The 26,306-nt window shown below is 39.7% G+C and overlaps 1 protein-coding gene and 1 long non-coding RNA gene across 5 annotated transcripts in view; one reads left to right on the forward strand and one right to left on the reverse strand.

The window, feature by feature from the left end:
- The window catches only part of APC (APC regulator of WNT signaling pathway), a 62,406-nt gene that overhangs the window by 10,822 nt on the left and 25,278 nt on the right, over nucleotides 1-26,306 (reverse strand). For all 4 annotated transcript variants that reach the window (XM_083403567.1, XM_083403568.1, XM_083403569.1 and 1 more), the window contains 13 exons: nucleotides 24,207-24,291; nucleotides 23,473-23,674; nucleotides 21,208-21,316; nucleotides 19,215-19,328; nucleotides 18,589-18,672; nucleotides 12,335-12,439; nucleotides 7,409-7,507; nucleotides 6,100-6,478; nucleotides 4,801-4,896; nucleotides 3,762-3,901; nucleotides 2,588-2,665; nucleotides 1,734-1,850; nucleotides 1,042-1,256 (listed from right to left, as the gene is read on the reverse strand). In XM_083403567.1, coding sequence (XP_083259693.1) covers nucleotides 1,042-1,256; nucleotides 1,734-1,850; nucleotides 2,588-2,665; nucleotides 3,762-3,901; nucleotides 4,801-4,896; nucleotides 6,100-6,478; nucleotides 7,409-7,507; nucleotides 12,335-12,439; nucleotides 18,589-18,672; nucleotides 19,215-19,328; nucleotides 21,208-21,316; nucleotides 23,473-23,674; nucleotides 24,207-24,291 — 1,823 coding nt within the window. The remainder of the gene's footprint in view (nucleotides 1-1,041; nucleotides 1,257-1,733; nucleotides 1,851-2,587; nucleotides 2,666-3,761; nucleotides 3,902-4,800; nucleotides 4,897-6,099; nucleotides 6,479-7,408; nucleotides 7,508-12,334; nucleotides 12,440-18,588; nucleotides 18,673-19,214; nucleotides 19,329-21,207; nucleotides 21,317-23,472; nucleotides 23,675-24,206; nucleotides 24,292-26,306) is intronic.
- LOC310660183 lies at nucleotides 18,269-21,036 on the forward strand. The gene is made up of 3 exons (XR_014503281.1): nucleotides 18,269-18,463; nucleotides 19,576-19,685; nucleotides 21,022-21,036. It is a non-coding gene; the product is annotated as an uncharacterized lncRNA (long non-coding RNA).

A 26,306-nucleotide genomic window follows, 5' to 3' on the forward strand; every position in this document is an offset into this window, starting at 1 on the left:
CTGACACTGTTGCTCCCAATTTGTCACCTGGGCTCAAATGGCAAGCTGGGGTAGAAACTTCTATTCTGCTTTGGGTAATGTTTCAGAGGGGAAGGAAGGTTCTGTCAGTGACAGAGATGGCTTCCTGGGGTTTTTCCCCCCTGCCCCACCCCATTTTTTATTTTAGTTTTTAAAAACAGCTTAAAAGTTGCCAGGATGGCAGCAGGAAGTTCCTCTCCTACCAGTGCTCAATCCAATGGCACTGCTGAGAATTTAAAAATAAAATAAAGGAAGCTTCTAGAAGCTTCCCATTTTCCATAGTATGCACTCCCTTCCCCCTCCAAAATATCCCAGAGCCCCTAAATGTTGCTGCCCCCAAACCACTCTCCAAAACCATGTGCCCTGTTGGAACAGGGGACAAGGCCACCAAAGAATTCAGCAAACCTCCAAACTGGGGGAGACTCAATACAATATAAAGCTTTTCCATATGCACACACAGAGATTGCCTTCTGCGAACAGACCCTTACACTTGTATGGGATGTCACTCTGAAGGGTGTCTATTACCTACGGGGATAGCTTTTCTGAGAGTGTTCCAGCTATAGTGAAAGATGTGTGCATTCATATGTGACTGCAGAATGCATCCCTTTGGATTCCAGCCAAAGTTTCAGCTAAGAACATCCCTACTTTTAAATAGGCTTATCCAACATCAACAAACTAAAATAAAGTTGATTTGTGCTGTTCAAATCACATTATTGGAAACAGGGCTTATCATGTACTGCCTTTATATTATCTTATATTTGTAAAACTGGAACCATTTTTATCACAAGCAGCGCAGGAATCTCTTACCAAATAAAAGGCTTACTTGTGTTCCAGAGAAAATTCTTAAGCTGCAGCCATCTGAGCAGTGGGCTTCTAACAACAACACTGCAGCAATAATTTATGTATCAGCACACAACACCACTAAGTATAACTTTGCTCATAATATCTGCCTCCTTCCGGTAAATGTCATCTGCTGCATAAAATGCATGGCTTACTGCTTAGGTAACTAGATGGCACACTTACCTGTGGTCCTCATTTGTAGCAATCAAGCTGGAGACATTACGCAGTATTCCCCCTCCACTTTCAATGATAGCTAAAGTATTTGTTTGACTCCGGTAAGTCAGGGTGCCAACTAAAAAGGCAAGAGCACCATCCACAGCACATATATCAGCTTTATTCTCAGTGCAGTGGGCTGACAGGTTCCATAAAGCACTCAATACACTTTTTAGGGTAGATTCCTGCAGAGAGAGCAAGCACACTGAATTAAGAGGGCTGACATGCAACCTTAAACCAAACAAATTAATGTTTTGACACTGGTAAAAACATAATAATCAAGAGAGGAATCCAACGCTATTATAAACATGAGCACAATGTGAGGGGGCACAGTTGCGGGGGGGGGGGGGGCTGTTGCACTTCCATTAGTGAGACCAGTTAGTTAGTGTTTATTTTGCTAGTGGTAACAACTTCATTGTCTGCTGCATATAAAAGAATGGCACTTCAATGTTAATTATTAGTGAGCTAGCCTCACTGAACTCAGTGGGAATTACTTATGCCTAAACAGGATTGTATTCAAAGTTACTAACAAAGCCATTCAATTTAGTGGGTATTTTAGTTTGCTATTGGAAGGAGTAATCACACTTTTCTTCTATGAATATGGAAACCAAAAAAATAACATCATATACTGAAAATACTGAAAAATGTGGTTTTGCGGTAACCTTTTTAACTTCCAAAGCACACTCCATCAGTGCTTTCACACTTCCAACTTCACGAAGTGTCTTCTTACTGTTCACATCTGCTCGCCAAGACAAATTTCTCAACACGCTTGCAATGACCTGCACAAAATGGAAAAATAAAAAAAGCTCAATCTGCTTTATTAACTTTATTGTTTCCTACCCTTTAATACTTGCTGACTGCCAGGAAACAGTTTAGGATGCATGATTTGCATGATAATAAGCTATTTAATTTATTGGGTTTCATTTTAAAATTTAATTCAGTAGCCCAAAGTTTCATTTCAAATTCCATTCTACATATTATTTCAAATATTCTGATGAATATTTTGGAATGACTATTTCCAAGTTCTATGTATCTGTGGTAAAATTGCAAATTGGAGGGGTGTTTCCAGCTACCCCACCCTGTGAGCCCATCATGGGAAGATTGGTGAAGCTCCCTTGTTACTTTTGCTGTTAGATGCTGTGATCTTGTTATTTTTTTCTTTCAAGTAATCTTGTTATTATACCTGATATTGTTTTGCTATGTTATTATGTAATTGCTTTTGTAGCGTTTGTTTGAAATGCATCTCTGTTTCATTGTTGTTAAGCCACTCTGAGCATTGTTTTTGGTGGAAAAGCTGCATACAAACAAAATACATGCAAACTAAGAACTTTCAGACTATGTGGATCAACTTGTCTTACATTAAGGAACGCATAAAATACTTGGGCTTTGCCTAATCTCACTTAACATTAGAAGTTGTACAGTTCTATCAAGATGCCCCAATCAAGTTTCTTTAATGAAAAAATAAAAAAAACTATGCAATACACAGTAGGATAAAAGTTCCACAAGTAAGATTTACCTGCTGCAAATCTTCACTTTCAGATTTTAACTGGGCAACAAGGGCTCTCATGCAACCTTTCATAGAACACAACGTAGCCTGATTAAAGAGAGAGGGAGATAACGAAACAAATTACTAAGCAGTAGGTTGACAGGTCACAAGTTACTTTCTTTACAAGCAGAAATAAAGACATAAAACAACATGAAAATTATTATCCAACTTTTCTGCACTAAGTGCACTCACAGCTACTCATAAAGCTAAAACTCATAAAGCTGAAACAGTAAATATATAAATCCACAGCAAAAGAACAAAATAATAAATAGCAGTGATTTAAAACATTAATAAAAGAAGCAGAGTTGGTTGAGCACATGCTGGACTAAAACGGTCTTCAATGTACACTTATTTAGGCAAGCTGTTCCATTATCTGGGCATCACAACTGAGAAAACTCTTTCCTCACAACAGTTGAGATGCCAAAGGCACACAAACAGAGTAGACCCTTTGTAGTGGAATGGAATTCTCTTTCATATGGGAAGTGGAGGGCCCAGCCAGTTTAGGGCTTTAAAACATCAAGGGCAGCACTTTGAATTTAGCCTGGAAACAAATAGTGAGCCACTGTAATTGATACAAAATCAGAGCAATATGCTTTGATCATCTCTGACTCTACCAAAACACTGGTATACCATTCTGGATAAGTTGAAGTTTCTGAACAATCTTCAATGGCAGTCTCACATAAAGCAAATTACTGTAATCCAACCTGGAGTGGACTAGGGCATGAATGACCATGGCCAAGTCTACCTTCTCCAGGTAAAGACTTAATTGGTTTATCAGATCATAAGATGAATTAGAAATTCCAAATAGTGGCAGGTTCAAGAATTACAATGAAGTGCAGATGTAAAAATATAGTCAACTAATTCATGACCTATACAAAATACCCTTAAAAAAAGCAGCAAAGGAGAATATTAAAGTATTAATTAACAATAGTCATAGGGCATAGGATAATAATACAGAGCCTAATTGTGTTATTGTGGCTGTGTCAATGTCTGCTGAGGAATATCAAGAAACAAGCAGAACTACATTTTTCTGTTCCATGCTCAGCTTTATCACGGCTGTCTGAAGTTAATGACAGCAGCCCAGCTGAAATGCTGAAAGTCTTAATATTAAAACTATTAAATAGCAAAAGAAAAATTAACTTACCTTATTTGCTACATCTCCAAAAGTTAAGTTTGTCAGAGCCATTCCAGCATATCGTCTTAATGTGACACTGTAGTGGTCATTAGTAAGCCCATACATTTCACAGTCTACTTGAAGCAATTCTGCAATGGCCTGCAATCCTCCTATAAACATAGTTGAACTTTTTGTTAGAAAGAATTATTTTTCTAAACAATTTATTCTAAATAATTTATTCTAAGTACAGTGGTACCTCAGTTTAAGAATAGTGTCCCGGTTTGCGAACTCTACCTCGGTTTAATATCAGAAGCCGAATGATGGAAGGGCACCAGCGGGGGGAGGCCTCATTAGGGAAAGCGTGCCTCACTTTAAGAACGGTTTTGCTTTAAGAGCGGACTTCCGGATTGGATTAAGTTTGTAAACTGAGGTACCACTGTAATTTTATTCTAAATATTCCGAATAATTTATTCTAAATAATTATTGCCATTTATTTTCCAAGGCCAAAGAAAAAGCAAGGGGATAGTTACAAGGGATCCATACTATAGCAACTAAGAATTGTTTTTAAAGTACTGGGAGCATTACATTAAGAATCCAAAGAAAGCAAACCAATTTGCTCCAAATCAGAAAAAAACTGCTATCTGTACACATCGCATTTTTCTGATAACAAACACTCTTTAAGCATTCAAAGATGAATTTCCCCCCTATGTCTTATATGCAAATGTCGCAAGTGAACACAACTCAAAGAAAAGCAACACGCAAGCTGCTAACAACCACTCTTGTCAGCACCACTGTTGTTTCCTCCTGCATATATGCAACTATGTAGCTATGGAACAAATGGGTTGGGGATAAAGATACTTAGCTCAATCAATTATCTGAATAGAAGGAGCTACAGCATTCTCAATAGCCAAGATAACAATTTTAAAACAATAAGCATTCATGTACTGAAAGGGTGAAGAAAATCTAACATTTTATCTTCCTGATTGTGGAAACCATCAGGTTGTTAAAGCTCTAACTAATCCATGTAATGTGATCTTGAGCATATACTCTCGATTTGCTCCACTCTTACCAAGTTCATTCATCGCATGACGGTGCTCTTCATCAAATGAAAGCTTCATAAGAACACATACTGCAGGACAGATCTGATGGTCCACTGGAGCCGGCACTTGTCAGAACAAGGAAAATAATTACTATTTACTTCATCAATTAGTTATTTAACAAAGCAAAGCTTAGAGAGGTTTAGTTTCTAAGCTGTTTATTAGACACCCGAAAGGCAACCTAATTATGGGGGGGGGGGGGAGACACCCTACACAGTTATGAAATAAACAGTTTCTACATTCTGCATGTCTGGACTTCAAAGCAACAAGTCACCCAAGACGAGGTGATTGATAGATGGGTGTCCTCATCTACTATATTTGGCTCATGAGGGTAAACCTGACCAGGATCTGGCCTGCAGAGCCAAAAAGGTTTCCCTTCCTTATATACATGGAACGCCACACAAGAACTCAGGCCTCTTTTTTTAAATTATTTGTTTATTAGATTACCTGCCCTTCACCATGAGACTGAAAGGTGGGCTACATTACAACGTATAAAAACATAAAACAGATGAAAATCAGAACAGTTTTAAAGCATATAGAACAGATGGAAAATTGGAGCAGAGCACTATAAATTCAGCAGAGGCGGCGGCTCACAAAAAATAACTGTCAAAAGCCAAGGTAAAGAGAGGAGTCTTCAGTATGTGTCACAGGGAAGGCCTTGGAGCCAATCTGGGTCTCTGCTCTTGGGCCTAGGAGCCCTAATGCATTATGGGGGAATGTTATCATAGGGGAATTTGCCTACCCCTCCCACCTTCCTCCACCCCAGACCAACTACAGTTCTTAAGAGTCTTCCTTCTTTTCCTTCTGTTGCTGCTAAGTTTCTTCCTTTGCAATCTCCCTCTGGGTGTAAGAAGTCATTTTCCTAGTCAGCATTTTCCCTTGTTTATAAAGAGAAAGCTGCTACTCCTGCTTGTCTCATATCTCTGCTTTCCCACCTTGGTCTTCATCCAGCCCATCTGGATGTATAGTTAATTAGACGCTGAGGTTGTCGAAGAATTTGGGTACAAATATTGCAGATAAATGGCTGAGGCTTAAGATGCTTTAAGGTAGTGAATGAAGATTAAAGTAGCAACAGAGTGGAATGATAGGAAAACCAAGCAGAAGCGACATGGGCTATTGTGGGCAGGTATGCCCATTGTAACCAGAGGTCGCATCTCTCACACAGCTTGCTTGAAACTGCTTGTTCTACAAAGAACTCCGATTCAAAGCCGTAACATGAAAAAACACTTCACACTGGTTTTAAAGTAAAAGCTTTAAACACCGCGACATACTTGGATTTTTGTCCTGGTCCATGCCTTGGTCGTGTGCTTCTTGCCATTCCCAACACGTTTCACAGTAAGCTCGGATTTGTTCTAGAAGATGAAGGACTCTGATTTCTCGCCTGCCTCGCTTATCGTCAGGCTGCGAGTGAATGATATTATGCAGTGCTGCGCTGGCTCTGGCACGGGCCTCCTTACTACCCCGGGAGTTTCCCAACAACACCGAGTCTTTATCGTTGCCATGCAGAAGTTGAATGAGGAGCGGAAGACATCCAGACTGGCGCATAGCTATGCAGCTGTCCTGGGAGCTAGACATGGCTAGCAAAGTTCGTGACATGTCATCTTTATCATGAGTACCCAACATGGACAGCAATGAATACACCATTTCAACCTGCAAAGAAAGCAATTTTTAAAAACATGTTACCAATTTTTAAAGTATAAGCAATGGCATATGCCACCAGGAGCATTTTTGATGAATTGATGATGAATTAAGCCTTTGGGCCTAGGTTAGCAACTCTCAACATTACAGATTCTGTATTGCACTATTCTTAGGCAGCTAAAATAATGTTGACATAGTAGTACAAACTGTATCACCAAAATTAGTGGAGGATTCACTATGTGTTACTCTTGTCTGTAAACAGGGCAGGGCACACATAAACAATTATGCATTTTCAGAAAAGCTTAATGACACCCTCCTCATTTTTTTAATGTAACAGGAATCTAAAGCCACATCATGAAATACTAGTATTAGCACTGTGGCAGCTGCTTTGATTCTTCCATTCTATAATGCTGAAGCAATTACTAAAGATTGACAGACTTGTTAGATTTTGTACATGACAAGGTCATCTGACACACTCAATGCGTCAGTATATACTGGGCAGCTGAAACCATCTCAAGGGCCACAATAATATTTCAAAAGCAGCATGAGACTTTCCCTGCAAAATGACTGCCCAGTTGGACAGAAAAAGATCAGCTAATTTGGAGGTTGCCAGACAGGTTTGAAAGTGAACATCAATCAATCAGTCAATATATGTTTATTGTTCAAGTCAAACGTAAACCTGCAGCAACAGTACCAATAAAACAATACATCCATAATATGAGCCAACATCTATGATGTAAGAGAGAGGCTACCAGAGGCACCAACAAACTCAAATTCAGCTTGGTTTCAAATGAAAATTCCATAACACCACAACACTTTATAATGATTTTATCTAACCCCTTTTTCCTTCAACGGGACTATCAATATTACTACCCTTTCTCAAAAGTAACATATTTTAAGTGTAAAATGTGGCATCAACAGCCTGTGACAAACTTTGGTTACCTTAGTACCTAGATGATTTGTCAGTCTTCGAGGAACAGAGTAACTGCTGCTAGAACTCATAACACTTGATGTCTCATGGTCTATACGAGCAGCGGAACCCTAAGAGTTTAATCAACAATTTGGCGATGAAAGCATTAGCATAACACAAAATCATTTTAAAATTTCACCATTTTAGAATGCATCACGATTTAGAAGTTAGGGTTAAACTAAGCTGACATGTCAACTCTGTAAAAATGTAATTGTGCCAGAGGAGGGAAAGCTGCATCGTGACCTGAGTCACAAAAACAACAAGCAGTTAGCCATTTTGCCAGCAATGACAAAAATAGAATCTTTTTAATTGTTAACAATGTCATTTACATCGGGGGATACGAGAATAGGAAGTGCTGCACTCACAAAGTAACATTTTTTTGTGAGAAATATTTCATTCCCTTAACCATAGCCCTATGGGCCAACCAACACAATTCTCTCTCACAGCGGTATTCAGCTCCCAGGGGGCATTTTCAAGCACAATTTCAGCATTACTGCTCTTTTCTCCCCCACTTGCACTAACAACCCCTCTCAATGTCAGGGATGCGCTTAGTCATACCGATTGCGTTCTCTCTCTCTTTCTCCTCTCTCTTTAGGCAATGAAGTGACTGCCCAAATTTCATTTAGGGGTGATCAGTTAAGTGTGACTGTGACATCAAAGCATTTGCTGGGTTTTTGTCCAGTTAAAGGATGTGTAGTTTATTTACTATTTGGCTTTTAGATGATCAACTAAGTTTAAATTATTGCAAAACTCAATGAAAGTGCCCTTTTCAAAGTTTCTGTAGTAGGGAGACCATTTCTCCATAAATGTGAGAAGCTTACATTTGTGTATATAGTATATACTTTCTATTTCTACTAATTTTGAACAGGAATCAACTTAATTTAATCTGGGGGACTCAATACTGAGCACATCAATTAAATGATTAATAACTTACATCCCAGTTTTCTTAGGATAGATTATGTGGCAAAGGTCATAATATCCTCTTACCATTTAATCATTACTTCACCTCAGGAAAAGCCACTTGGGTAAGAAATCCCATTAACCTTTCCATGTACAAGCACCCAAAAGATCATTGTGAATACCAAACATTACATTTGGCTATTAGGAGGACAGGACGCAAGGGTGGAAGCTTTTGGCTTCCAAGCAGAATTTTATTATGTTTTTATTTATACCCCAGCCAGATGGGTGGGATATAAATAATAAAATTATTATTATTACTATTATCATTATTATCAGAATGAAGGTATTTCTTGCCTTCTACCTATGAGATGCAGCAGTTATTAATCACACTGGCATCCTCTAATATTCTTCTTTTGGGGAGACAAGTGGAATGGGGGCTCTCACTAGGGCACTCTAAAACCTTTTGATGCAAGGTTTCGGCTTGCAGACCTGATCATTATTTGCCCGCCCACCCTAGGACTACCCACTTGTCAATCACCTGATGTCACAACAAAGTGAAACCACACAGGGAAATGTAAAATGCCTTTTAAAGTGCACCATAAGACCAGACAATCAGCTAGATGCAGGCGCTTAAGAAGCCCATTGCAAATCACTTGGCAAGATCCCACTGTGGAGCCCTTTGCACAGGACTTTCCAGGCCCTGCCAATTAGCTGAGCAGCAGCAGCTGAAGACCCCTTTCAGGAGAGGAAGGCCATTTATCTGCCTTGAACCTGTCATTAGTTCTAGGGCTGGTGGGTGTGGCCTGGCTGCAACTGCCTGGCAGGGTTAGGGTTGACCTGACAGGTCTGATTAGGCCCCCAGAACAGAGGTTCTCCACCCAGATCAGGATCTTACTCTCAACACATAAGCAAGTCAGACCATGTTTACCTTCCTCTACATTCCTACTACTGTTTCAAAATTAAAAGAAATCCAGAAATGGTGGAAAGGAAGCACATGCACTCCATGTCCAACTTGAATATAAGTAACTCCCTGCTTGCACACGTTCAGCACACACAGACAGTTTTTGGCCCCAGAAGGAGTGGTGGAATGGACTTACACGCACCCTGCCAATGCACATGGTGTTTCAGAACACAATTCCTGTGCAAACGGGGAGTTGCCTGCAAATGATGGCAGCAGGGTAGTGGAAATAATTATAGCACACTGATATCTGGGCTTAACACCTCCCCCACCACTTCCCAAAAGATTGGGGGCGCATAATGGATTTCGCCAGCTAAGGTAACCAAGCCCAATATTAGGAAACCTGTGTTTATTGTGTTCTTTTTGCCTCAATGGTCGGAAGACAAAAAGCTTGGCAGCTGCCTGCATTAGTGAGTATTTTCCAGGAATGAAAGAAAGTTCAGAGATGAAGTAGCAATAGGGCAACAGATAGTGCGGTTTGCCACTTGGCTGTTTGGTCCAACAGTATAGAGCTGAAAGTGGGACAGACTTTAATCAGTGGACTTTTTAATTCTGTGCTTGGTCCAAAGGCAATTTGCTCCTCTCATCCTCCTTCCCGGCAGCCTCCTTGCTCAGAATCATTTTTTTTTTATGTTTTCTGCATAAGTACTGCTTATTCCAGGGGAATGGCAAAGCAGTAGCATATTTACTCAATTTTTTTTGGAAATTGTGACGGGTAGAATTTAAATCCAAAGACTTCACTGAAATAGTAAGGTTCTTGTCTAATATTTTGGTTTGTAAATGACACTTGCTAGCCAAGGCCCTCACAGAATGCATATATATTTAAAAGGTTATTTAATAGAAGTGTTTATATTTATGTGGCCCAAGGATGGTGCTCTAACACATACAGTTGCTCCAAGGGGCACATGAAAAGCCTGCCCATACAAATACCTCACCATTACTTCAAATATAGGTAGGTCTTCTAGGCCAGGAGTGGCTAACAGCAGCTGTTGAACTACAACTCCCATCAGTCCCAGTCATGTTAGCCAATGGTCCAAAGATTATGGGAGCTGTCCTTTTTCAGTATCTAGAGGGTCACAGGTTGATCAACCCTGCTACAGGCAATATATTAACCAAAATTTAAAAAAAATTGTAACAATTCAAGCAAGGACAGGAAAAAAAGGATGAAAAGGATACAGTAAAACTGGTTGTGTAAATGAGGAAAAAACTGATGATGAATAAGGCAGTGATTATGAGAGAGCAAGAGAAGAGAGTCTTTACACTAAGCTGTCCTCTGCCACAGAAATAGCTGGAAAAGTACACAAGCGAAAGCACTGCAGCTGCAATGATCTGTCCATGGAACCTAATACTAAATTCCTTATAATAATCAAACCTGCTTTGGATAAGCTAATCAATTTGTTTGCCCAATCAATTTGTTCTTCAAGAACTTATTAGAAAGCCCTGAATTTGACAAAAGACCCAAATTATGCTGAACTGTATTTTTCAACTAATCCTATGAAGACAGAACCAGTGTTAAATATACCCCAAACCTATTAAAATAGTAGCAAACAGGAGTCCTTGGAATGTACCAATCCCCATCTCTTATTGGACACTCACTCTACCTCTGCCACAACCCTTTCTGATCCTGCTTGAATATACTCTTATTTTTTTTTCATCAACACAACTATTTCTGCTACATTCCCAACCTACTGTCTTCAACTCTATTCTCATCTCACGCGGTGCAGTTTTTTATTCTTGTTTTAATATTCTCTCCATTGAACACATCGCCAAATGGATTTTTCTTGTAAAAATGAAGTTCACTTCTATCCTTTAGCTAACTTAGGAGCATCCACATTTCAGCGAATTTCATTTGCTCTCCCTAAATGCAGCAGAGCGCATGCAGAACAGTGCAGTCATGCAGAAAGAAGTGTCGCCTTCTGAAAAATACCATGGTAGCCAAATAATCAAGTATAATATTCATTTGACCATCAAAAAAATGTCTGGGCTTGACCAGGATATTTATTTTTATTTATTTTTTGCCTTCTAGTAATAATATCCTCTGCCATAAGGTAGGTTGACCTGAGCTCCAGAAATGAAATACTGGTGCCCAGTCCATTAAGCCTTTTCCCCCTGGCCTTGCATAAAAAGGAGGTAATCCCCCAGATGTCTCATAGCAAGATGGATTGAATGACTCATATCCATAAAGCTAGTGGGGGTGGGGAAATAAGATTAATACTATAAGCACAATTTTTTATGAGGAAAAGTCAGAATTGTTCTAAAACACCAGGGTTGTGCATACCAAGCTCTCTGGCTATAAGACACTTTTCTCATCACCTCCTGAGTTCATCCACATTAAGGTCCCATACAAGGTATGCTGTAGCTTATTTACAAGAACATTTTTTTAATTGGTTTTAAATCAGAGCAAATCAGGTTTAAACTGTATGTCAGTCTAAATGAATGTTTAAAATGTCCCACATGATGAAAACACAACTGGACAACAATCATATTACTATATACATAGCAAAGGAACAGCAGGAAATAATGAACAATATATCTGCTTCCAATATAAATGAACAATTTGACTGATGATAATTTATTATTCTAGTGGTTTATAACACTGCCTTCCACAAAAAACCCCAAATTTATAATCATAAGCTTCTACTTTGAAGCCATAAAAATAATGCAGAATTAGCAGCCATTTTAAAATAGTATCAAAGAAAATTCCCTGTATTAATCACATTTTAACTTGAAAACCTGGCTATAGCAACATGAATTTGATAGCCATGCAAGGCTCCTTTCCCTTAAATTTACACACAATAGCAATCTGACCAAGATTTGTACTTGCTTATAGTGTAGAACATTTAAATTCTATCTATATGCTACATTCCTTTGTAACAGATTAAAGAGCACTCATCTCCTCCAGCACAAAGCCTTCTCTGATTTAGTGCACCTGAAGGAATCCATTCGCGCACAATTATATTGCCATAGCAGAATCACTGTATCCCACCTCCCCAAGCACCATATGTTGAAGCATTACTTATAAATAAAATGTTGACTTTACCTGACTACTGCCAGCAGTTGCCACGCTGATTTCTGCTGCTCCTTGACCTTCATTTTGCCTCTCAGCTTCATGCGAGCCTGCATCGTGCTTGCTTGGAGGTGCCCTCTGTCAATGTAAGAGTTTGCGACATTACGCACAGAAATGGAGTACGCTTCCACTTTAAGCTTAAAACTGTGAACACGTCAATGCTGTAGCTTCACGAACCACTGAACTATGCTTTATTTTTCATAACCTCTAGCCTCAATAATTAGCAGCCGAGAGCGACCGCCTTAGCAAAATTGCAGGATGAAAGTGAAGCATGTCCTCTGAGGATTATAGCTCTAGAAGACAAAGGATTTGCTGTGAGATACAAAACACCATCCTCCACCAGCTGTGCTCACATCACTATCAGAAATGTAACAGAATTGGAGCAAACAACTGTCTCCTCTGCAATGTCACATGATCTATGCACTTACTGGAGGCTATGACTGGAACAGTTAAAATATTACTTACGCTTCGCAATCAAATAGAAACACCTTCTGGGTGGATAGCCCAAAATACACATAGTACGCCCGTTTTGTACTATTTGGTAGCTTTCCACAATTTAGTTATAGCATGACACATGTCGGAGCATCCATCTTAACGTGAAAGAAATTTAGACAAGTGGTTTGTCCCCAGACTAATCGTTCTGCAACTCAATGAATAAAATTGGGCAACGTAACAGTGCTTTTTCCTATTAAAAAGGCAAGCCAATATATAGAAAATAAAACCCAGATTTTTTTCATACCATCTTAAAGGTAATGAAAGTTAAAGGTTGTGAAATTTTATTTTTAAAAGTGACTCAAATGCAAAAGGAACTGCATACAGAACAGGAGATACACCTTTATTCAGTGTTTTACTGTCTGAAGCTTCATTTATACATCCCTTATATATAAAAAAACTCCTATAGAACAGTTTTAAAGGAATCACTGGCCCCAGTATAAAAAAGGTTAGATCTCTACCGCCTACAAACATTGTATGGCCATGTGCATTTCAAGAAGTTCAGTACTGTATTAGACTGTGCGGTTCTATGGCTGAAGCTAATGGCAATAATTAAATTGAACATGGGGCTATTAGAGAATAAACTGGGACACAAAATAATCTACAGTAATAATCCAGTACAGTGATACCTCGGATTATGAACTTAATTTGTTCTGGAGGTCTGTTCTTAACCTGAAACTGTTCTTAACCTGAAGCACCACTTTAGCTAATGGGGCCTCCCGCTGCCGCTGCGCCGTCAGAGCACGATTTCTGTTCTCATCCTGAAGCAAAGTTCTTAACCTGAAGCACTATTTCTGGGTTAGTGGAGTCTGTAACCTGAAGCGTATGTAACCCAAGGTACCACTGTATGTTCAATCTTTTTCTCCCCCTCCATCCATGATAAAAGTCAGAACTCAGGGACCTCCACTGAAGCTAAATGCTGAAAGATTTAGGAGAGACTAAGGAAGTACTTATTCACATAGTAAAATTATGGAATTCACTTCCACATTATGTAGTGATGGCTACCAACTTGGATGGTTTTAGTGGAGGGTTAGATGAATTAATGAAGGATAAAGCTGGCCATTGTGGCTAGTAGTCATTGATATGTTCTCCTTCTGCTACAGGGACAGCAAGACCAACAGGGGGATACAAGTGCTTTAAAACAAAGTCAACTGGACAATTCTGAAGGAAGTCAGAGCACAAAATGCGTAGGCAGTTCTAATGCTTCAACACTTGGCAGGCAGCACCACTGCTAAGATTTTGCGAGAGACTCCCAGAGCCTGTGCAAGAGCTTCCCAGAGCTCGGTAAGCAAGTCTGAGAACTTAAAAGCTCTTTCTGCGCCGAGAAAACCCAGTGTGAAAAGATCTTTGAATCAATCTCAGCTTGTCCAATTTCGGTTGGCTGGCTGTGGAGCATGTAAAGCTGAAATTGCACAAGTTAAATAAGCACAAGATGCAAGTTGACTGTATATGTATCTTGGTTTTCTTCCCAGGAGCTTAAGGCTGTGATCACTGTCTCTGCTCCTCCCCTTTTTTATATTCAAAACAGTCCTGCGACGTAGGCCAGGCTGAGAGTTGGCAGTTCAGATATTCACATACTTTAAAGTATTTTTGGCTGGTTATCATATATAAGGGTTGGCAAAAAGATTTTCCCATTTGGGTAATCATCATCATTATCATCATAACAATAATCATAATAATTTATTATTTATACCCCACCCATCTTGTAAACATCAGGCCTATGAAACATTGCAGTTAAAGCAAGGAAGATTCTTTTCTGGCTTCCTTTAAATTATATTTGAATGACATTACCGAAGAATTTAAGAAAAGCCCTGCTGGACAATGACCATCTAGCCCAGCATCCCCTTCTCACAGTGGCCAATCCCTTTTCTATGAAATGCCTGCAAGTGCAATGAAACCCTCCCCGTCCTTTGGGAATACAGCAAACTGTATTGAGGCAACTGTGGAGCCAGAGCACAGTCTTATCCTCCATGAATTTGTTTAATTCCCTTTGAAAGCCAGGCAGATTGGTGGCTCTCACTGCCTACTATGTGAGTGTTTTGCACAGTTTAACTATGTGCTGTTTGACATATATTTGCATCTTGCTTTTTTATCCAGCAACTTGTAGATTTCTCTCCCCTCCCAAACTTTTTATATTTGCAACAGCCCTGTGAAACAGGCTAGGCTAGGCTAAGTAAATATATGTACATATGCAGCAGTTCTTGCCACTGGATTGTGAGACAGGGAGGGGGAGTGTAGGGGCCCTAATCTACATACGGCATACCAGGTCCAGGAAATCCTGTTGGCATCCCTGGATTATTGCCAGTTGCTGGGAATCACGGGTAGGAAGAGTGCTTTTGCACTCACATCCTGCTTACAGGCTTCCTACAGGAATCTAGTTGACAGCTGTCAGAACAGGATGGGCCTTTTGTCTGATCCAGAATGGCTCTTCTTATGCTCTTATGTTTTTATTAAATGCGAGCTACACTTATATCGTATATGACATTACACAGCGATAGAAACACATTTATATAAATTAATCAATTACATTTCAGAGTAAGCCCTCTCAGCTTTCTCCTGCTCCCCTCCCCCACCAAGACATCTGTCACGCAAGCATGCCTTCAAACGTTAAGAATGAATCTACTGAAAATAGCAAGCAGCAGAACTAAGCTGAACACGATTAAATAAACAAATATGAAAATGCAAAAGGGAGTTGGGAGGGAAACTGTATTGGCGGGGCGGTGGGGGAGTAATCAAACATACAGAATATGCTAATTAACCAAATACTAAAGAAAAAGCAAGAGATAGTATTTATATAAAAATACCTATCAGCTGCATTAAAGTCATTTTTCAAGCTTAATTACGGGGGCGGGGGGGGGTGAGGGGACAGAGGGTCAAACATAGAAAATATATTGTGTGTGTGGATTTCTGGGGTGAGGGAGACCCACATACCCCTTTTAAAAGTTTTTGGATAATGGAATTTGAGAAACACAGTTTTACAAAGGCCATCTTACCAGCTTAAAAAAGGGAGGAGGGGAGCCACAGCAGACTAAGAATCTGCTACTAAAGACACAGAAAAGGGTATTCATACATACCCATGCACAGTCGACACCTAAAAATTAAGGCTGGTAGCAAGAAACAAGAAATAATTTTCCAGCCCAGTTAATCACACAAATCATGTTGTTGTATCTTGGGATGTGTGATCAGGGAGCTCTAATACAAGTAACGCAGGGAATCTTAATTCTCTTAGTGTTTTCCAAGCCAAGTTGGCTCTCTAGCAACTATCTTAACAAATATTCAAATCACTGAATTCCATTATTTAGTCATCTATAAGTTTCATTTTCAGCAAAATGTAACCATCTTTATAAAGTGTTGTTTTACTGAACCCAGCATCTCACCCCTCTCCCTTTTTCCAGCTAACCAGGATGCAGCATGAAGCAAACATAATTAGTTTCAATCTTCTGCTAAAAGTTTGCAAACTCTGATTTGAAATTAATCATGGTTAGTGCCATAATTTATTTAAAGCACTTATATTCAAAGCAGCTGAAGAAAACCTCCTACAACAACGCTGCCATACCAAAAAACCGGTAGAGATCTAATAGAAATTTACAACAAAGAAGATCAAAAACCAGCAAACAATAATCAATCATGGGTATAACATCACTAAAATAAAAGCTAAGGGAACAGTCAATTTAAAAGAGCCAAGTCTTCGAAATCAGTCCAGTATTGGACAGATGTCTAAAAGAAAAAGTATTGGAGCCTGAAATGGAAGGAGAAGTGGTGAAAGGAGGAAATTTGGACATGAGATAAGAAGGAAAGAGAAATTAACACATGTAGTACTCCAGATCTTCTAATCATAGCTTAGAGACTGGGACGGGCTGTATTTCAGCGGTAGAGCATATGCTTTCATGCAAAAACCAAAACCAAACTCATATCGGCTCCCTGATATTGCCAGATAAGGTGGGAATTGTGTCTGTCGGAAACCTCGCAGAACAATTATCAGGTAATGTAGACAAGGAGTGGGGAACTGGATACAACCTGCCAGCCAGATCCTGGGTTTCTTCCTGGCAGGCCATTATAACAGATGGGCAGAGCTCTACCCACCTGCCAATCACCTGATATCAAGTGACCAATTTTTCCTTTGTACTGCACTATAAAAGTAAATCCAAGCCAAGTGAGGCTTGACTTTACTGTCAATCAGCTGACAGGCAGTGATTTCAAGCCTGCTTTCTGCAGAGAACAGCTGCTCACTGGGAACTCTGTTGCACAGTCAATCCAGCAGGCTTGGAGTCACTGCCTATCAGCTCATCACCTGGTCCACTTTGGGAAGAAGTAAAGGTAAAAGGACCCCTGACCGTTAAGTACAGTCGCGGAGGACTCTGGGGTTGCACACTCATCTCGCTCTACAGGCTGAGGGAGCCGGCGTTTGTCTGCAGACAGCTTCTGGGTCATGTGGCCAGCATGACTATGCCATTTCTGGCGAACCAGAGCAGTGCACAGAAATGCTGTTTACCTTCCCGCCATAGCGGTACCTATTTATCTACTTGCACTTTGACGTGCTTTCGAACTGCTAGGTTGGCAGGAGCAGGGACCGAGCAACGGGAGCTCACCCCGTTATGGGGATTCGAACCACCAACCTTCTGATCAGCAAGCCCTAGGCTCTGTGGTTTAGACCACAGCTTCACCTGCGTCCCGATTTGGGAAGGAGTAAAGGTAAAGGGACCCCTGACCATTAGGTCCAATTGTGACCGACATGGGGTTGTGGAACTCATTTCGCTTTATTGGCCAAGGGAGCTGGCGTACAGCTTCCGGGTCATGTGGCCAGCATGACTAAGCCGCTTCTGGCGAACCAGAGCAGTGCACGGAAACATCGTTTACCTTCCCACCATAGCGGCACCTATTTATCTACTTGCATTTTGATGTGCTTTCGAACTGCTAGGTTGGCAGGAGCAGGGATCGAGCAATGGGAGCTCACCCCGTTGCGGGGATTCGAACCACCGACCTTCTGATTGGCAAGTCCTAGGCTCTGTAGTTTAACCCACAGCGCCACCCGCGTCCCTGGGAAGGAGTAGGCTGTCCCAAAGAGGTGCCAACAAGTGCACTTTAGGAGTCCCAATTGGGCACTGGCACTTGTGTCTCTACCTGCCCTGCAACTGAATGCAACTTCCTGTACATATTTTGGCAGGACCTCACTACAAAAGCTATAAAACTTCAGACATGGAATACAATAGCTAGCAAAGGGTTCCAAACTCTCACAATAATTAAAAAGACCATAGGTGATAGAGATTAAAAATGCTGTACATATCTGTACCTGAACTCTGAGCATTTTCTCTCTAAGAGGCCGAATGGGTTCATTAAAAAATGAAGATAAAAACACCAACAGCACAATTTATTTGATCTCATGGCCAGTCTAGGATTGCTGAGCAGTGGCTACTTTGAGTTTCTCTCTTATGACTGATGCCATGTAAGCAAGAGTAAACTGTAATGTATCTCTTATTGATCTGTTTCAGTGATGGATCATATGAGCTACCTTGAATACGTCACGCTCGAAGATGAAACGCAGGATACGAGTTCTTTAAACAAGGAAACTGCTGTCTTGACTAAAAGCAACACAAAATTGCTCAGCCACAGGTGAGTAACCACAAAGAGTTATTGGTTATTTATACAGAAGGTGCTCCTTGTTCAGTCAGGTCGACTTATTTGTTTCAAACATGCATGTACAGTACATAAATAAAGGGCAGAAAATAAATACTAACCTCTGCTTCAGCAGCTTGGGACTGCAAGAGTTGTCTTATACGTAAAATATCCTTTTCAATTTGTTGAATTCTAGCAACTCTCACCTTGGAAAAATGAAGTTCAGATACAGGTTTATAACCTTGTTGCCTACCCATCCACAGCAATCAAACTTTTAAAAAGCCTCCGTTACTATCAAAAGGTGCCTGTTTGTAAAGGATCTATGCTAGACAGAAAAGGGTTAATTCTCCCCTTCCCGTGAAAGCTGATCCCCCACCTTTATGAAGCAATTAGGTTTCTTAAAAGCTCCCACTAGTACCAAATGGGAGTGTTTCAAAAGCCTGCATGGGGAAGCAGGACTAAGGAGGGAAGAGAGAATAAAGTGTGTGCGTTGCAAGACAGTGAAAATGTATGGATGCATGTGCAAGGATGGAGGAGAAAGTGCACCCCCTCTGCTTTTGCTTCTGCCCCCCCTGGCATGCAGCCCCCCCCATGAGTGAACATAGGTTCCTTACCCCTGCTACAGGCAGAGAAATATTATTGGTGAGGCAGTCAGAAATTTATGCACTATAGTTTTATGAAAGCTAACTAAGTTTACTGTTGGCACAGACACTCTTTCAATTTTTGGAAAACCTTGTTATATAATTACCTGTGCTCTCTTCTCCATGTCTTGGCAAGTGCCTAGCTGTTCTTCCATAGCAGCCCTGATCTGCCTTGCTTCATACTCCAATTGTCTTCTAGTCATATCTGTCTGCAAGGAGAACTAGAACCAAAACACATTCAGTTATGCTGCTGATAAACCATTCATATAATAACAATTAATTTAAAAATGAAGATCCTATGTCTATAATTTAGATCACCACCTCATTAATGTCTCTTGCCCAATATGACAAAGACTGCAACAATGGCAGAATGAGGCCATTCAAAAAAGAAAATCTATAAAGATGTAAAAGGCAATTAAAATATTTGCATGCATTTTGCTGACTTCTTAACTCCCTTCCCTAATGTAGTAAGATACCATCCCAATATCTGCAAGCTTGAAGGTCCCATTATTCCTCTACTTTACTTTTTGAAACTTCTTGGGATGTTGGAAGGACAGATGCTGAAGAATACTAGTCAGGTAAGGAATCCTCTTCCCATTCACACAGTTTCTTTTTAGCCTCACCTGTCTTTAGCTTGTGGGATGTGGTAAGTATAAGACGCTATACAGTCCATAGAGCCCCATCCTTTGATTGTTTTAATACTGAATACTTGAGATATATTGAGTTACAAATTTAAACGAAAAACAAGGATGCCTTGAGACCTTGCACCCAAATTCAGTCTTTCACATTTTCACATTTTAGCTCCTGCCATGAAGGCTAGCAACGTTTTAAAAGGCAGATCCCAATAAACCAAGTACCATGTCACAATTCTAGGATATAGATGAAGCATACAGATTTAGAGAAAACATGTAACTCTGAACCCCTATAGTGGTGACTGCTCATCCACACACAACTGGCTAATCTCCCAACAAAGCATAACTAAGTCTATAATGCACACTAATTATTTTTGCAGTTTGGCATCAAGTTCCATTGTAAATCATTCCGAGAAGCAATTTTATTAATGCTAACATGAAGACTGCCAAATAAGCTAATGATACACTGCATAAGGCTGGAAAAAAGTTCTAGACTAGACTCCTATGTGGAAGACAAGGGGGAAGAGGGACCAGATAGCTTGATATTTCCCCCTTCTATGCTGATATTAGTCTAAAAGCAAATGGAAGCTGGTATTGGTATGGTTGTATAAGTTCTCACTTTTACCCCATTCTCTGTAAGTATGTGTGGCCTTTTGCACAGGAGTTAATTGTTAAAACACCAATGTTGCACAAGCAAAATGCTCCAATATGTGACCACAGTGGAGAAATTTTAATATGGACATGGATGGAAGAAATTACTATTATCCAATACAGAGGAATGGTGATGGGAACTAATGGATGTAAAGCTAATTATTACTATTAATAATAAAGAAATATGGTTTAACAAAGCGGAGAAGATAGACTGAGTGCCTTAAATAGACCTTTTCTAAGGTAACCGGCAGACAGAGAATCAGAAGTTTCTCCCACCTTTATCTTCAGTGTTTCTTATCTCTGTGTTCTTTTCTTCCTCCTTTCCCCCCATTTCTCTTTCTTGTCTTTTCAATTCTATTTGTTCTAGACATTATTTTATTGTATTGTGAAAACTTTAAGAAAAATCAACTAAGAAAAAAAAATGGAGCTCACAAAAGTGGTGTTTTCCCCGCCCCACTTTACAGCCTCTTGTGCTCTCTGAAAAGCATCTCCAGAGAGTCAATCAAAAATCATGGGTGTGTTACTGCAGCTGGAGGGGTGAACTGCCTAAAAGTAGGAAGAATGATTTTGCACCTGTGGAGTGCAGAAATGTTTCCATTTGAATTGGGGCAATTCTGTCTTTTCACTGCAGCCCCATATGTCACAGCCCACAATGTTTGGTGGAACCCCACCCCACCTCTGCAAAAGATTTCTCAGGAGCTGCAGGGGAGACTGTGGTAAGGATTCATTGTGTGAGCTGCTTCCACTTGTGCAGTGTTGGGAATTGAATTTATATTGATTGCATTGGGCTGAATATGTCACTACAATTACCACTTACGTTTTCAGTAAGAGGAAGACTATCTATCCTCTTCGTCAGATTCTGAAGCTGAGCATAATACCAGTCTTTTTCTTTTTCCTCCTTTTCAAGCTCAGCTAGCAAGAGAGACCTATAAATGAAGAAGCAAATGTTAGTCGCTAAGCTCTATTAGATGGCAGAAGTTGTCCAATTGCTGAAAAGGTAACAGGTGTAGAAAAACAGTCTCTTCAACATCAAGTTGAAAGAAATGCGACTCCTATGCGTACAATGGGGAAATGGGTTGGAGAACATTGTCATTTTATGTAGGACATACGATAGCCGGGGGTGCCACAGCTTTTAGTCATAAATCATCTCTGCTGTATTGTATCTAACAAGAAATGAAATGCTCAGGGTTTGACACAAATCTTCTGAGTCAAATTGCCTCCTGCTGAGCCAGTTCAACTAAAGTACACATTTTAAATGGAATAACCAAATAAAGTTAATTGACTTTATAAATGTGTTTTCATAATTCTCAGTGTTCAATTTGCAGCCTTTATAAGAGGGAAAGCTATATGAAGCATACATAAAATCATTTCTATGAAGACAATGTTTTTTAAAGGACTGCAACTGGGGGAAAAAAAACCTTACTCAAATTTGTGGAAGAAAAAATTTAAGGGGAAAAACAACACAAATTGCTTCCATGACCTCTGACTTCCTTTACACTTGTGCAAATATCTATCTAGAAGGCATTTCCTACTTTTTTTCTGAACACAAACAAAAAAGAAACTCAGAATAACACTAGCATAAAGCCTTGACACAGTTGGAACACATTCCATGAAATGCCTTGAAGAAGAGGAACGGCTTAACCTGGCACAAAAAATAAATCAATTCTGGAGTCAGACAAGCATAATTTAGATGAGCATTCCATTGACAGGGGGCCACAACCGAGGAGGCCTTTGCCCCTTGATGCCACTCTCAGAGCCTCTGTCAGAGGAGGCAGCTGGGCAAGGGCCTTGAGTTGTACCTTGTATTATATGTTGTAGTATCTAATTATAAATCATCATAGAAATAGCTATTAATGCAACAATGAATAACTTCAGTTGCCAAATATCTATTCTTCAACTGTTCAAGAAAGACAAAATAAAGTTTATAATTTAGAATCAATGTGGCATATGAGATAGCTTTGCATGAAATGAACCTAGATTAAAATCCTCACAGCGACTGGCTAACCCTAGCAAGCTATTATTACCCTAACCTCTTTCATTGGGTTGTGCGAATAAAATGGAAATACTCCATCTGTGCTCAAAATCTTTGGTGGAGGGGCAGAATATAAAATGTTACAAACTTTATGATTATTATATAGGTTGTCTCTTGGAATGATGTTTGTTCTTTTCTTACACACTACATTATACTGTAAAGCCACACAGACACTGATACTAAGTATTTTGTCTACTATAACCCATAGCCAACAAAGTATAAATACAGAATACAGAATATGCCGTAATTCCTAGCTTGCATCCAAAGATTCATGTGCGTAAGCAGAAGGTACTTTCATGGTTGCACAATGTCTGGTTCCCCTTGTCCTCTCTCTGCTGACCCCTGCACATCTGAAAAGCCACCCTTGAGGAACGGAGGATCATCCATAATGCTATATGATAATGTGTGAGAATGTGCGACTATGAGAGAGATTTCAGTCAAGGGACCCCTCCTCACACGCCTTCTGCTCATGCATGCTCACCCCTGGATCCAAGCCCTTGATAATTAAGAATGAAACACGTCATTAACAACTAAAACATATGCATATTCTGAAATGCTCTCGTATAAGTTAATGAACTGTATGTATTAATATCCTATGGTCTATGGAGAGCAACTTTGAGTCTAGATTTCCAGCTAAACAGATTATTGGAAGGAAGAGGCAAGTGCCTGCATAAGTCACCTCTCCATGAATACCGATTAAGGAGAGAAACATGGAGCTGCTGTGTTTTCAGAATATCCTTCCCATCAAGCACATGGGTTGGCATGGGTAGCTTTTGTTCAATAGAGAGATCTATGAGCAGAGCAGCAGATTGTGCTCATGCTGGCGGACATTTGATCCAGATGTTCTGCAAAGCACTAGTGAAGATTTTGTTTCAACATACATTCCCATACTTGTAGAAATGGAAACATGACTTCTTCAGAGTTATCAGAATACCAGGCAAGACACAGGACTTGAAATATTTTGCCTTGTCCCCTACCCAAAGAAGAGAGGGGGCCTTTTAAAATGTAAGCATTTTCATAAAACACATAACTATGATAAAAAAAAATTACCTCTCTTTCTCCAATTCTTCTAAATAACCAGTGCTCTCCCTGCTTCCATTCATAAAACCTCTGCGAGGAAACGATCCCATGGGAACAGGGCTGCACTCTCCTGATCGACTAGAAACTGACCCTTCCCGGCTTCCGTACGAACGCATGGATATCTTTGGCCTTAACTTCACTCCAGGGAAGTTATTGCTGTCCAAGTTCAATTCTGAATGGAAATAAAAAGTACCGGATATTTAACATATGTAAAAGCTATTTACATCTTAATTTTTCAAATGACCTTTTCTCCTCTTAATAGATGGAACAGGTAAAAAATGCCCTAATAAATTCTAAAGTCAAAATGTTATAGTCAGAATTGGCAGAGATTATTATTAATCAATGAACAAGATAATCAAATGGTATTCCATGAGTTAGATTCCCCCTCTACCCAAAACAACTTCATCAGAAGCCTTGCAGCCATATGAAATTTTAATCAAGGTGTAACTTTATCCTCATAACAAAATATTTGAAAAAAATTAAAGTTACAAGAGAAAGGAGATATTGCAATGCAATTGGCATGCCTGCTTCATAGCTGTAAAGCCCATATTGTTAGGCAACACCTGTTTAGGTATGAATGTTAAACAAGTTTGTGTGGCAAAAAATACTTAAAGACCCATATGGCAATCTCTGATCCAAGATAAACAATTATTTACACTGACAACTTTTGTTTGGCAAAACTGGCTGTGTTTTTCCAAGTTTACCTTTAAGACGTTCCAGCAAATCAATCTGCCCAGATGAAGCCATTGCCTCATCTTCAATACTTCCTTGCAGCTGTTTCAGCACCTCCTAGAAAATAAGCAGCAGTACACCACAGTGAGATACCAAAAAGTTACTATTCTGTAACATCTCCCACTCCAACAGCAATGTTTTTTCTAAACTAAACCTTTCTCCCTCACCCTTGGCCAAAACGGGTTAGCTGCTTTTGCTGAAACGTTTAGTAAACAGTTTTACAATTAAGGATTCAAAAAAGTACTTGAAATTTCAGTACTACTCACGCGGATTATAAACAGAAGAGATTCACCCCAAAACTGACTGTAATTTTATTTTATTTGAAAAAAAATATAAACCAGTAAACATTAGGAATACATCAGTGTACAATAAAAATGTAATACATAATACAGATAAAAAAAAGTTTTCCAAAAGAAATCTGATACTCCATGAGAGTCAACTTTTAATTGAGGAAAGCATGTAGAAAAGGGGAGCTTTTAGTATCTAGTGAAATATTGTAAGGTCAGAGCCTGTCTAACTTCAAAGGGCAGCATATTCCACAAGACAGATGCGCCATTACACACAGGGATGGATCTACTATGAAACTAATGAAGTTTAAGCTTCAGGGCTCCTAATCCCGGAGGGGCCCCAGTAGCAACATTAGTCCACATTGCTTTTAAAAAATGGCTCTAGTAGACCCAATTTGGATTGGACGACTCTCAACTAATTATTATTTTTTGTATATAGTTCAACAATCCCAAAGTTTGAGAGTTAGTAGCACAGATGTTGCAAAGGTATAGTGATCTGTTGTGGAACCACCCTATTGAAGAAGATAACCATGAATACGCAGACCTCATTGCTGGTTGCGAAGGCGCCCCCACGACAGTTCAAGCTTCAGAAAAGCCCCAAAAATGTAGGTCCACAACTGACTATACTGAAGGACCTAGTCTTTGATTCTATAGTGTTCAAATTTTACAACTGCATCTCACAGGACCTCGCCCACCCGGCTACTGCCTCCCAGCACTCACTCAAAGTTGGGCGCTGACACAGAGATATTAAGGTTCAATGTATGCAGCCAATGTATTATAAACTGGTTTGTGAGCCCAATTCCTTGTTCTCTGGAAATTCTCTAAATTTGATTTCCCCCTCTATCTATATCTGTCTGAAAGTTCCTCTAACTTAACACCAAATCATCTGCCATCATTTGCAGCAAGTGTATTTCTGATTAATTACTTAACCCAGATTCATAGCTTCGTTTTTCGTTGTGGTTAAGCTTGCTATTTGCACAAACAAGGTTTCATATTTCTCTCAAATAGGGCAAGAGCCACTACCCAGTTAGGCAAGAACACTTTTCTGATTTTATATATGTGGGTATTGATCGTCCTCCATATTAGCCATCCCTTTTGTGCCTTTTTGAGAGTGGTTGCTTCCTTTAGCCATTTTTATATTGGAAGCCTCCTCAGAGTCCTCAGTAAAACCACTTTCAATTTCCTCCCTAAGATCTAATTTTACAAGCTTACTTTTGGGTACATTAATGAGTCAGAAGTTGTGTAGCTTTAATCATATGCTTGCATATAACAACCTCTCAAAGCAATTAAAGTCCTGCGGCAAGGAGAAACATTAAATTATGTCACCAGTTAGTGCCTCAGCAAGGTCTGCTCCTCCCAAATTGGTCACCTCTTAAGATATGGTAGGCAATTTTTGCATGATGGTTCCCGAGATCAAGGTTGGTTCCCGAGATCAAGGAAAACGTTTTTTCCCATCTATGTTTGGATACAATTTGATGCCATTTTGAATCAAGATGGCAGACTGAAGCTTTCAAAACTTCACAGATTTTTGGGTTTCTTAGAAATCCTAAGAATTGTACAAGGCTATTAGTGTGCCTGTATGCACAAACAGTACAATTTGCAATATCTATATTAAAAGTGAATGGGTAATAAAACAGTATTAAGAACAAAAGAACATAACAAACGGAAGACCAGTGTATGATGGATTAAGAGAGTCCATTAGGCTTTCAGGCCCTTAATGCTCAATGGCCTATATTCAGGTAGACTGCTAGATAAGATGTTTGGAAGATTTTCTATTTATAATAG

Source organism: Podarcis tiliguerta (genome assembly GCF_965153285.1).
Source record: "Podarcis tiliguerta genome assembly, chromosome: 11".
In the NCBI taxonomy this organism is placed as follows: domain Eukaryota; kingdom Metazoa; phylum Chordata; class Lepidosauria; order Squamata; family Lacertidae; genus Podarcis; species Podarcis tiliguerta.